Here is a 14225-nt window from a genome sequence, read left to right as displayed (position 1 = left end):
ATGATCTGTGGAACCTCAGCTTTAATCGAATAATCTTGTATGTGCAGCTACGATAAGTAATAAGGGTATCTTTTATCTTGAGTTCTGTGCCAAAGTGCGTTAGCATTTTTGCTCAGGGGTCATTAAGATCAGGGGTCCCCAACCTCCTTTTTAGGTTTTAATGCCGGGCCGCGAAATAGCTGTGAGTTTATCGTAATATTTGCAGAATTAGAAATATATAAAAATATTTCATCCAAAACATACAAAATAAATCAAAATTGGTTAGCATAAGGTCTCAGATAAAGTTACAGGTGGTACGCCAAGTGGAGCACACAGGAGACAACCGTTTAATCGCAGACTGTTATGTTTGTGGGGGAATGGCAGTGCATACATTATTTGAGATATATTTCGAACTCAGACTTCATTTTAAGGACATTGCGGCCAGGGGTGTAGAGCTATTTTTTTTATTTGTAAAGCCTCCTTCACTTTATGAAATGGCTGCAGCATCAGGAGGCAGCCTTTGAGAAGTGCAGCACCAGCGCATACACACCGCCTTCACTGTGGTCCCCACTGCAGGCTGCTACGTTTCAACCACACACACCTCTACACACACACACAGACATCGAATGGACCGATTATTCCCCCTATTACTCGTTGTAAGGAAATGTCCGGTCACAAAGGCGCATGATGTGTGTGCAGCAGTGTTGGGCAAGTTACTTTTAAAAAGTAACTAGTAATAGTTATAGTTATTGCTCTCAAAAAAGTAACTAGTTACTTTATTAGTTACTAAATTATAAAAGTAACTAGTAACAAGTTACTTTACTTTAAAAATAATAACAATTAAAAATTCAAGTTTTTTTGTTGTTTTTTGCTGACTAGTTCTCTGAAGGCAACAGACTCGACCGTTGCGATGGGCAGCATGTCCTCAACAACATACCTGGCAATCTATTTAGTTGACTCTGGGTGACATGTGGCGATTTGAAATAATCGTTTTTTGGCTGTTTAGGCTTTGCTCCATCTGGGTCACTGCCGGTGGTTGAGACGGTGGGGTCTTTGGCGACTAGTTTTATAGCCCCATGTACATTAGTTAGTTGCTTCAGGAGATTGGCATTGCTGTTATTCGATGTGGACAAAGCTTTCTGTCCTGCACACAGTTTACATTTGACCGTAATATTTTGAGCGTCATTTATCCCCACAAATTGAAAATAGTGGTCATATCTCAAAGTTGTAAATACGCTGCTGCTCTCGCTGATACTTGCATCTGCCATTGTGTGTGTGTGTGCTGGTGGTGAGCGTTGCCGTGTGTGTGTGTGTGTTAGCATTAGCAAGTGTTTGTGTGTCTGTGTATGTTCCCCATAAGGCAAGACCCGCCCAACTCTGTCTCTGATTGGCTTACCCTGAANCTACCCGTAAAAGCTCCGTAAAGGTACGTGTTGTGATGTCTGTGTTTGCTTCCCCTGTCGCGAGTTTGGATCACTCAGTGATGATACTAATACCTAAATTATTTAGGTATTAGTATCATCACTGAGTGATCCAAACTCGCGACAGGGGAAGCAAACACAGACATCACAACACGTACCTTTACGGAGCTTTTACGGGTAGATCGTCTCACCGTAGCTGTCAATCTGATCAAAAGACGTGTTCAATGGCATTAAAACGAGAAAAAACGCGGCTGAATCGGTTGATAATGTTTCTGTGAATTTAAAAAAAATATTTATAATACATAATTCTATTTGTATGTAAAAATCGGAGAGTAAAAGTTAGCTGCTAATGGTAGCCACCAGAGTTATCGCAGCTTCCGGTTTTGGCTATGCGGCAGTCTCACACACACACATTAACAAATAAAGGAGTATGTGGGAGTTCCCCTCGATTCCATTGGCTCTGACGGTTAGAGAGAGATGTCAATCATCAAAATCGACTAAGGGGGGCCAGAGATATGGAAAATCCACCCAAAGGACCCCAGAAGTGTTTTTTTTTGTGCTAAATCTCTCTAAAAAGGTCAAATTGCACTTGTTTTGTATCAATCTTGATACAGGGTACTTATTATATGTTGTAGTTTGGATTCCTAAAGCTTTTAGTCTACCATCCCATCATTCAAGGGTGGTTTTCACTATAAGTATTTTTTTTTTGTCTGTCTTTTGCTGTCTTGAGCAACAAAAATAAGTGTCAAGAATCATTCTTTGTTTCATACAGTAGCAGTCTTCATTATGCTCTTTACTTCTAATCTTCTAAATGTGCAATTTAATGCCAGACTTTTATCCATATAAAAAAGTTTAATTTAATAATAAACTTCACTGAATGAATTATGCATGTTGATCGTTGATGTGATTCTATTCTTTCCCTCCAAGGGGATTGTTGGATGTTTGTGAAACTATGATTGGCATGCTCAATGTTATCTTTTTGAGACGTTCCACTAATTCCTCGTTTTTGACCATCCGATCACTTTTACAGCAGATTGTGACAGAATGATAGTGACCTCTAGCGGGAAAGATACAACACTGCAGGTCAGGAGATGTAATATCTGTGCAGTCTTTAAAAACACAGCAACCCTGTCTTTGTAGACCTTTTTTTGAAGCAATTCAGATGTTTGAATACATGACATCAACATGCCCTTTTTGTATTTGCTTATATAATTAAAAAAAGCTAGGCTCATGGTGCAATGATGAGCTCATCTGACAAACAGGTTGATCAACATGCCACAGTTATCTTGATTCCAGCAAATGGAAAATCACTTAACCTCACAGAAGTAGATGTAAAAACACCAATAAGCTTGTCACATGATGGCTCATAAGTTAACAGATGTGTAACTCGTGAAGCGTGGGTATAAAGTCTTCGTTTACAACTTGCATGTGGGTTACTGTGAGTGTGTGACAGTCTGAAAGAGAAATAATTAGAAACACGGATATAGAGATAAAAGAAACATGAGAGATATCTTTTATGTGCACCGGTGTGTTAGAAGAATGGGCAGCCTGGTGAGTGCGCTCCGCTCTCCTGGACATGGAGGAGCCACAGACTGGTTTCTGCTTCATCCCTTCCTGCTGTGTGATCCGTTTGGGGCTCTATACACCTGGAGAGAGGTATCATGACCTAAAACAAAACAGATTCTCTTGTAGCTAACAATCTTCTTTGATCACTCTGGCATTTCTTGTCTTTGCTTCTTCTTTGTTCCATCCTAACCTCACATCTCTCTTTTTGCCAGGCAGTGAAAGGTATAGTCCATTGAAGGGACCACTGGGGCAATCAATTATGCATAATCCCCAGGTGTGCAGGTAGCCATTGGTCAAACATGTGATCAGACTGCACTTTCATGTTGCTGGGTCAGTCTTCTAATATTACACTTTATTTGAATTCTCAGGCATATACCACCTGTAGATGTTTTTGGAAAGATGAATCAGCATAGATTTCTAGATTACCAGTATGTTTTAAAAACAGGCAATATGAAATAAATGACATGCTTTACAAAATAATAGGTTGCAGTATATGTCTACTGAGAATTACAATAATAAGAGGCTTTACACATTTATAAAAGATAATTTAGCTAAATGGATTTGCCATATCATATGAATAATCTTAAATTGAATTTATTTAACCTTCATGAGAATAAAACAGCCTATGGATTGTGAAGGTAATCACAGCCAAGCCTTCTTCAAACCAACAATCAAAATCAGGATTATAATTCCTTTATTCGACCCACTGAGGAGAAATGTACATCGTCACTGCAAAGTATAGATGGATAAGAACAAAATAAAAAGAAACATAAAACACTATTCAATAAAGGCACGCACATCATAATTTTAAAACTATAGAAGTACACTTCCATGTATAATATATCTCCAAAATAATTGTCTTAACCTCTTTTTCATGTTCACTGCACACGGAGTTTTTTGCTGTGGTAAACCTATAAAATATATCATTTGAATGATCTCAAACTGAATGTATTTAATCTTCATAAGAATAAAACAGCCTTGAGGTTGTGTAGGGAATCACAACCAAGCCTTATTCTAACCAACTCTAAAAATACCTCCAAGAGAATCTTTTTTAACGTCCACTGCACAGTAACATTTCCACTGTGGTAAACCTGCATTAGATATGTTATGAATTGTTAAAATATTCTTGAATTTGGGTCAGTCAGTCCTGATTATCGCTGCATTTGTGTCCGTCAATCAGTCACGGGTGTGTTACTGCGTCATCGCCTCGCAGCCAATCACAGGGCGGCGTCCAGAAACTCGGCACCCGAGACGTAAACCTTGCAAACATGGCGACGCTCCGAAGAGAGTACGGAGATTGGAAATACGACCGTTTTTAACCGAGACTATAATCTCCCTCTGTGCATGTTACAATGTGGTGGGGTTAGCCAGAGCCACCGCACGCACAGCCTTTTAGACGATGTTTGCAGAGGTAAGTCAGAAACAGACGCGTGGTGTTTAGTTTTCCTGTGATAGACACGGCTAGTTAGCATTTAGCAGCTATCAGCATTAGCCCCTCAGGTAAACACACAGGCTGACAGGGAGAGGACGGCTCACACACAGCTGCTGTGCTCTCAGGAAAGGTTGTCTGCTATAAGTGGCAGGCAGCCCGTGGATTACACTGTTAAAGCTAAGTTAATACGATGAGCTCAGGATACCCTCACTGTCAACACCGTGCTGGAATTAGCTCAACACAGGCAATGTCCATAGTAAATTATGAGTAACGTCCCTCAACAACGAATTTCTACAACACAACAAACACAGGTGAGCTGAGCGGTAGCTGTTGGAAATATAGATGGATAAAAACCTTATATTAGAGGTTAGAGAAAGGTACTTATTTGCAGAGGTGCGACAAGTACTCAGAAGTAAAAATAGAACTACCTGGAATACTCTCTCTTACTCAAGTTAAAGTACACACGTATTAGCATCAAAATATATCTAAAGTCCAAACATAAAAATACTCATTATGCTGTTAAGCCCATTTCAAAAATAATATATTTGTTTTGATTATAAATATTGATGCATGAATGTATATCAGAGCTGGTAAAGCTGCAGCTAGTTGTAATTACTTTACTGAAGGTTGAATAAAAGCCGAGTAGTTGACACTGCTTACAAAACTGTTTTCTCTAGGATTAGCTTACATCTATTACCGTAATGGGTCTTGACAAGTGTGCATTTCTTTCTTATTTTACTTTTACTGTAGGGAAAGTGTGAGCAAATGAATGCACTGCTGTCCAATTGAGATGTTTCCAGTGGCTTTTAGTTGCCAATCTGTCAGTCAGAAAGTTCCCTGCTTTAGTCGAACACACACTACTGTCCTAACAACACAAGCTTCTCCTAAAATATTAATAGGGTATCTTCAGTCCATTGTTGCTGGTCAGTGATTATGGAGATTACGCCTGTGCTTAACCTGACAAAGCCTTTTTTTGTGTATGTGCTGATGACAGTGTAGTTTTGCTGCACTTCTGACATGATGCCGTTTCTCAATGCACACTGGTTTCCTGGTTTTTGATGGATATGTCACAGACCATGGCATCTGCTCTAAAGACAGACAACAATGTCCGCCACACCTGAGCTGAGGGATGACCACATCCAGGCACATCTCCAGCAGTTTAAGTACAAGTTTAGCCCTGGTAATAAGGCTTTAGCACTGTTCTGTATGTCTGACAGAGAGTCCAGTTGTTTGTGCAGGCAGGTGTTAAACTGTAGCTTAGTAACTCTTGGCAAAAATGTTGCTCCCATCCAACCCTTAGTCTCGTATTGGAACATCCTGTGATGAGGTTTGGCTTAACTTTAGCTTTGTCGTGTCCTTTGTTGTTATTGTTTTTAAATGTAAAGTGAGTTCAGAGATATTACAGAATATGTAGACTATCAGACGTCTTACCTTTGAACTTATTTCAGTTTATTCAACTACCTTCTGACGTTACCTCCTTGGTTTGACTTTTAGTGACATTTCAGATTACAGTTGGCATTTTAAATGTTGCACATAAGTTGTAACGCAAATGCTGCTTTTGTATTTGTAGTTCTTTTGATCGTAAGGTCATGTTCACCTGTAGACAGACATTAGCCTTGCCATTCTTTTATTTTTTCTGACTATGATTCATTCTTTAAACAGAGGGCGTAACCGCATACCTTGATTACCACCTTTTTACACTGAGTTAGCTTGTTGTAAGGGGATGTGAGTGCAGTGTGAGTTCATCCACAGTCACACAAAGTTATGTCGGAGCTTTCACCCCTGGCTTGATCTCTTTAAGGCGTCTTAATCAAAGCTTGGTAGACATTAAGGCCAGCACACTCCCACATCAGGCCTACATTTCATCTAGTACACCTCTCCCTCCTTCCTTCAGTAAATACAAGCAGCTGCCCTGCCAGACAATCGGACACCTTTCAAGAATTACACCCCATCCAGACCTGTGATTTGTATCCAGAAATATCCAGTGAGTTTTTAGGTAATGCTCAGACTTACAATGCAGTTTGGTGTCACAGTTAGACTTCTGTCACAAGTTGTAATTGGATTTTGCTTTATTATTTGTATCCCTTGTATGTATCAATTTATTTGAAACTGCTAACTTATGCAAAACAACAAACTGGGGCAGCACAAGGTGATGCAAACGTGTACTTCTACAGAGTCCGCCATTCATTTCCCAGTAGGTGTGCCTCTGGCGTTTGTGTGTTTCAGCTGGTGGGATGCTACTGGCCTAGAGATTTGTACTAGTTGGTTTGAATCCTGGGTGAGCAACACAAACCTACAGAAACTTCTAGAGAAGCTACTAAAGGGAAAAAAAGAGAGACTGGGCACTGGGAGTATGTAACGTAGTGGTAATGTGGCTGATTTCATCCTCACGAGGCCAGTTAGCTGTTTTTAACTACATCTCAAGAGAGCTGGCCATTCAGAATTGGTCATATATCTAAGGAGGTAATATGTACCTTGTTTTGGCCCCCAGGTTTGTTGTTTGTGGGATATATGTACTCCAGCTGGGTGATAAATCAAGCCAACATTAAGTATCTTTAAGGACCACCACAAAGAGCAAAGCATCTAAGTGCTGTACTTCCTTGTGCAGTGATCAGATCCTTCCACATGCATTACAGTGCAAGTTGCCCATCATAGTTTACTCAAGGTGTTGATCTGACATTTTATCACCGCTGTTGGCTTTATCACCTTAACTATAAATGGCTGTTAGTGCTCAGTATGTACATATACACACATAGTTCACTTGTTACACTTTAACCTGTACTTCATGCTGTGGGAGGGGAAGTTCTTCTGCTGGCCAAACACCAGCTTCTCTACGCAAAATAAGAACTGTTTATCCATATATATATATATATATATGTATTGACTGCGGATGGAAATTAGCTCAAAGCTAAATCTGGCATATTTACGCTTGACACATTTAATTGTTTTAAGTGTTCATTGATGTGCATTGTCCCTGCTAAATAAATATCCCACGTGGTATCTTTACATGCTGGGTTCATTATGAGGTTGTAGAGGAGTGGGAAAAGTGGCCCTGTTAGCTTTCCTGCTGAACCTGCTGCTCCACCTTTTATGTTAATTTAGTTCAGATAATCACCAAAGGCTTGTTAGTGGTGGATTGCACAGCACAGGTTTTCAATTGCCCTGCAGCTAGAACTCTCCAGTATCTGCTCTACTGCTCTGTGCTGTTTTTTTAGTGTTGGCTCTCAGTGATTTGTCCACGTACGGCTGAACACCTTTTAGATGACAGATAAGGTTTGACGTGCTGGTGAGATTTTAGCATACCTGGTTGTGGACAAAACAACATACCAGGGCACATGTTTAAGTTACATTTATATTACATTTCTTACTATTAGATCACATATTACTGCCTTACATGTTGCCAAACTAAGAAACATGTTACTATATCTTCATCAGTTTGAACATAAACATCGGCCTGCCACAAAAAGTCAACCCTAACACATGACTCTGCTACATTCAAAAAGTGTGGATGATTTGTTTACATCTTCTTATTATCTTGACAATTTCCGTTCTCAGATCTTAAACGAATGACAAAAATAGACACTTTTCTTGATCTCTCCGAATAAACTCTGTCTATTCTTGATATATAATCCTAAAGCTTATTGTAGATCTTTTTGCTACGGTGGTTTCGGTGGATTAGACCAACATGATCAGTCCGCCCTGCTCGCTTTCTCCCCCTCTGACTCTGAGGCATTAACCATGGATCTCCCACAGGAGAGCTTTAATGGGCTGAGTTAAACTCACTCACCCACACTTAAGGTTTGTAGCTAAGCGCTTATGGCTTTGAACATAGATCACAAAAATAGCAATATTTTTGCCTTTGAGCCGTTTTTCCTCCATAGTACGTGTCTGTGTATGAACAGTGCAGTTGTGTGTGGATGTGTTTTTTAAGTTGTACCAGGAAATCTGGGGAAAGATAATCTCCAAGACACTGATAAGAGTCTCTGTGTGCATGTCTGAATGTGCCTGGAGTCAAGGACACAGCAGGGATTTTAAACATTGAGATTATTCTCTGTTGAAGTTAGCTACGAGTAATTGTACATTTGTGCTTGAGGGAGAAAGCAATACAGAGAGAAACTGGAAGATGAAACATTTAACATGAAAAACACAGTTCTTAAGTTATTTTAGTGTAGTTATTACGGGACGTTAAGAGGGAATATCTAGAGTTGACCCTTGGTTATTTTATTAACACGAATATATATTTTTTAATCTCATCATTGGTTGGACGGTCAGATTTGAACCACAGAAAAGACTCAACCACATTTGTTTCCATCTGCATGTGTCCCTGTTCGTTCTGCTCACTCTTACGTGTGTCTATTCGGCGCGGGGTTACGTAAGGAATTGCCTGGATGTTTAGATGTGTGCATTCCCGATGGGCTTGGGTGTTAATCACTGGAGCAGATGGTTCATGTTATAAACCCTGTGTAAGCTGTAATGACTCAAGAGTGTCGGTTATCGTCTCTCTCGTACAAAGTCCAGCCTCACCAGCCGCACTGAAAGCCTCCACATTCACTGCTGCTCGCTCACACCATTGACATCAAATAGTTTATCAGGGAATGGCTTCATTGTGGGATATACGAGAAACACATTTCTGTAACATTGAACAAAAAGGAAAATAGTACTTTTCCTGATAATACTGTTTAAACAACAGAGGTTTGTACAAACTTGAACTGATACAGGACTGCTCGTATGTAACCTCGTAGAAGCATTGAAGCTTCTCCAACCTTTTTTGATGTGTTTTCTTTTACAAAAAACACTTGAAAAACATTGCTTTTGCTTGTTTGCGCAATCCGGCCGACATCCACTGAATCAGCCTTAAAGGAATTCAAATATTTTTTTAAATAACGCCTTCTGTCAATGATGTTTCTGGCAGTATGCTGTTGGGTCTTTCTTACCAATGTTTATGTTATTCTCTAGAGAGTTTAAATACCCCCTTTCCACTGAAATGAGTAGTTGCTGTTTCCCGTCTAACCACCATTTTGAGAGTTTTACTTTGTGTAGAATACAGTCACTTGTTAGTGAGGCCTTTAGGTAATAAACATGTCAGTGATGACTGCAGTGGGCTGCTGGAAGCCTCTGAACCAACAAAGAAGCAACTTCCTTCTCTGTGAATTATGTGTGGGTGAAAGTTAAACAGAGTGGGTGTGTTACTGCAGGTCAAGCTGTTCATTGTGGTTTAGATGAAAGTCTTTACTTAGTTATTCTTGCCAATTGTGACAACATTGTGGCTGAGTTAGACTTAAAGGTGTTTAAGGACACTGAAGTTAATTTAAGATTTGTTTCAGGGTATGAACTGAGATGAGAGTAGGTGGTTCTTTGAACTTCCTACACCAACTGTAACAATAGGCCTCTTCTTTGGGCAGCCCTGTTCTGTTCCCAGAGTCCTTACCCTGCTATTAGTGTCTTTGTCCCAGCCAGTTATGACTTGTGAAAGAGGGGGTAGTCGAGCCAGTTTGGACACATTCTGCAGCCCATACACCAGCGGGTTTACATGCCTTCAATGCGCTCAGTTTAAATCAGGTTCTTGTTTTAACCTTGCTTCTTTAATAGCATGTACAAAAGAATCCCAGTTCTCTTAATATGGGTATGGGATTTTAAGAATCTTTAACACATCTTAGTCTTCGCTCTAAGAGTTGCACTTTGTCATATGTTCACTTTATATTAAACATGGTTGTTAGAGTGCAAGTGCATCAGATAGTGAAAGCTGTGAAAACATCAAAGAGCGATCAAATCAAACCTTAGATGTGCTTCCTTTTATCCAAAATACTACATTTTTACTCAAATTGAAAAGAATATGCTAGTTTCTACAGTCACCTCCCTTACTATACCGTCAGTCCAAGTTGTTCGACAAAGAAGAAAGACTTTGAAATGTCTTACATAACTAAAACAATTAAAAGATGTCAGCCTGAGTCGAGGATTGGGCAGACGGTAAGGATAATAACTGATTAATGACCAGTCAAATGTAATATAGGATTTGAGAGTAATTGCAGTACATGGAGATAAATGATCAAACATTTCCTGCCCTAACCTGATTTACCCCATCACCAGGTCCATGAGTGAGTTGACTGTCTGCTGTGCATCATATATTTCAACTAAGGCATGTTCAGAGAGACTGTTGTTCTACTTATAATATTGATAGACATGTGTAAAACCAGTTGTGCTGTCTTGTCTCAGCCCACACGCTGACAGCCTGTATATTATTCCTTTGGTTTGCACTGAGTAATATGTCAGAGTCGAAGGTTTATCACGGACAGCCATCAGCATCATGTTGTAATATATCCAGTGTGTAATCAGCTGGGGTGTTGACCAGGGTTGTCACAAGCTAATCTGCAAGATCTGACCTGGAACCAGTCAATTCAGTTTTTAAATAAATGGTACCAGCTCTATAAAGCCTGATGAGACTGAGATCCTGTTTCAGTGTAACCTACAGAATAAAGCTCTAGAAACAACCTGAAGCACCGCCAACAATAGTGGCCGTTTTGAATAGAGATGTACACACTGACAGCAAAGATAGCACAACAACAACTACAAATGTTAGAGTGAAGCAACTAGTAGTGACAGGGGTTATATATCTGTATACTGTATGAATTAAATAGAATTAGCAAGTGGTATTTCGTTGTGAATGGGCTTTTTGTAAAGTTATATGTATATTAAACATGATTGTTTTTTTGAGACGTTGGAATTCCATTAGGCCTCCTTTAAGGCACGGACACACCAGGCCGATTATCGGCGTCAGGCCGCCGACGAGCGCCGACACCAGCGTTTCCGCCAGGGGGGGGGCGTCTTGCCTTCATTTGAAATAAAATAATCCAAAAATATTAATAATTTGAGAGAAGATCGAGAGTTTTTATCGCTTGAAATAACGACAGGGACAAGGGCAAGGACATCCCTCTGTGTTGGACGGGCAAAGGAGTCTGGTGGGATTATTTTCGAAGTATTGAAGATCGTTTCCCTGACATCGGCGGTGCCTGCTACAGGACAACACGGAACGTGCGCGATTGAGACGCGATGAGGGGTTTTAGTGGAGCACCAGAGCCTCGCAGCGCCGAAACTGAGGCTCCGTGGTAAACTGTGGTAACATGAAGAGCCGTTTGGGAGCCGAAACAGCCGGCGCTTTAAGAGAGCCGAGCCAAATGATCCCGCTCACTAACGTAAAAAGACAGTATCTATAAGGGACGGCCCCCCCCCGCTCTCGGGGTGGACGCCCTTTCAGCCCTGGTCTGGCGGAAACACTCGTCGACACGCCCTACTCAGATTGGTGTGTCCCTCACCCTCGTGTCTTTTCAGCCGGGCCAACACGTTGAATCAGCGGGCAGTGGGACAAAGGCAGTCGGCAAAAGAAATCACTCTGGTTGGCTGTTCAGCTAGCGAATCAGTGCATGAGAAGCGAAACGGAAGTGAGGGAACCAAACAAAGAAGGCAAATCTGAGATTTAATTTAACTTCAGCTCTCGACGCAGGTTCGGGAAAGCCCCATGAGCTTCTCGTTGTAGAGTGAGAATGGAACGCACACGCTATTTGTTGTTTGTTTATATCACGCAGTCCGTTCTTCTTCTCTCGGATCGTCTGATCGTTTAAACATGATGCACCCTCATATGAAGACATTTCATACCTGTACCATGTTCAGCCAACCCAATGACATAAGGCGCGTTCACACCAAGTACTTTTCCCACAAAGGTTCCTGAGAACTACGATTTAGTTGCGTTCACACCAAAAAGTCCCAGGAACTTAATTAGTTTTAGAGAACCTTTTTTACCAACTTTTCAGTCCCTGCTAGAGAGCAGGGACTTTCGTGGGAGAAAAAGGTTCCTGTGTCTGATTGGCTGGGCGGAATGCAAACCACGCCCCGTCAAACTCCCAAAAACGTTTGTGAAGAAGCCATTTTATTATCCTCGCATTGCATTATTAGCATTAGCATTAGCCCAGCGCAGAAATGCAGAGAGACTAACTTATGGCAACACAAAATAAAACATGGGAGCGGTGGAGATGAGGAGGTGTCGGCGTTATGGTGATTAACTCGGAAGTCCCAGCAGCTTCTACTGAAGCCAGTCCCTAACTCCGGGGACTTCCGGCCGGGGATTTTGGGCGGCAGTATACGCCGTGAAGTTGTTTGCGGCCTGCCAGTAAACCCAAAGCAGAAGAAGAAGAAGTGAAGTCAGCGGCTTCATTTGCCTAATCCTCCCCCAGGAACTAATTTACGGTGTGAACGCGATCTGTACTTAGTTCATGAGAACTAAAGAGTTCTCAGGAACCTTTGTGGGAAAAGTACTTGGTGTGAACGTGCCTATACTCTCAGCATTTGGGCTATGAAGCATTACTCTTAAGTATTTCTAATAAGCCTGATAATAAAATGTCATTTGCCTTAGCCTGGTTAACTAAAGTCATTTGTAAGTGCGTTGATTGTCAGGAGCCTACCTGTGTGCATCACGCTATATATCATAAACTAGCTGGCTCAGTTGGCAGCATGTGTGTCATCTGATTGTCCCTCGCTGGCTGTGGCTCAGAGAACAATGTCTCAGTGTCCTGAGGACGCTCTGACTGTCCCTCTCGGGCTCCATCAGTGGAGCCGCTTATCTAAGGAACTCCAGTGTGAATGTAGGGCAGCCGAAGATCATCACGGCTGATCATCAGGGTGTCTGTCAGCGAGTCTATCTGATGACTCCATGGTCAGAGTGTGAGCTTCATAAAGTGTGTGACCATGTCAGAGCTTTCACATGGAAACACTATTGTGTAGATAGTAACCTGTATTTGTTACATTAACTCATGACACTGTTGGTTATAGTACTTTGCTAACGTTAGCACGGCCTGGTTTCATTTGTCCTGCTTGCACTTGATGCAGCTCTATGACAGGCTTATCCTTCACATAACACACACACACACACACACACACACACACACACACACACACACACACACACACACACACACACACACACACACACACACACACACACACACACACACACACACCACCACCACCAGAAAGCTGAGTGTGTTCAGTGATGAGACCAAGAGGGGCATCACAGGAAGTGGACATATATTCTGCCCTGGGCTGAACTCCCAGGATGCATCAGGGTCAGAGGAAATAAGAGTTGGGAAACTGGGATTTACATATCACCAACAACAGATCAACAAAGCACTGACAACAGATCAACAAAGCACTGACAACAGATCAACAAAGCCCTGACAACAGATCAACAAAGCACCAACAACAGAATAAATGAACCCAGCAGAGCTCAGACTCACACAGGAAACATGTGGTCGAGTCACTTTGTTTCCTCACGTCTGAAGCTACACACACATACGTCAAAAATGGCTCATCAAAAGTTGTAAATGATAAAAGATGCCTTTAGTTTATCTGTAAAATACTTAGTCATGTTCACAGATGTATAAACCCAATATTTATGTGAGTTTACAAACCTATGACCTATTCACAGGAAGGTGTATCACATGTAAACACAGAGTATTGATCTACACACACAGGTCACATTGAGATAGACCTCCCTCCATCAGTGAAACACACAGGTGCAGATATCTGACACACCCTGAGAGCTGCATGATCAGACTGCACACACACACACACACACACACACACACACAATTAATCGACTTTGAATAGATTAATCGCGATTTAAATGATTCGATTATCAAATCGCAAAGCCTGAAAATCTTTTAAAACCTTTTTGTTTTTACATTTTTTTTATTACATTTTCATAGTCATCCACACCAATCAGAAGTGCTGTGCTCCACATGTAGCAGCCATTGTTACCCAATCAGAAGTGGCCCATG

General features: G+C 41.2%; 1 protein-coding gene across 3 annotated transcripts in view; it reads left to right on the top strand.

The window, feature by feature from the left end:
• The first annotated feature begins 4224 nt into the window (after positions 1-4224).
• Positions 4225-14225, top strand: part of snx13 (sorting nexin 13) — a 23846-nt gene continuing 13845 nt past the window's right edge. Inside the window, exon 1 of one of the 3 annotated variants that reach the window (XM_010770274.1) lies at positions 4225-4377. In XM_010770274.1, coding sequence (XP_010768576.1) covers positions 4366-4377 — 12 coding nt within the window. In that variant the 5' untranslated portion in view covers positions 4225-4365. The other 2 variants (XM_010770272.1, XM_010770273.1) reach the window with 2 other exon arrangements.

This window comes from Notothenia coriiceps, unplaced genomic scaffold (genome assembly GCF_000735185.1).
Source record: "Notothenia coriiceps isolate Sejong01 unplaced genomic scaffold, NC01 NC01_scaffold00008660, whole genome shotgun sequence".
Classification (NCBI taxonomy): Eukaryota; Metazoa; Chordata; class Actinopteri; order Perciformes; family Nototheniidae; genus Notothenia; species Notothenia coriiceps.
The sequence above is the reverse complement of the archived record's forward strand: the minus strand, read 5'-3'. Positions and strand labels throughout refer to the sequence as shown.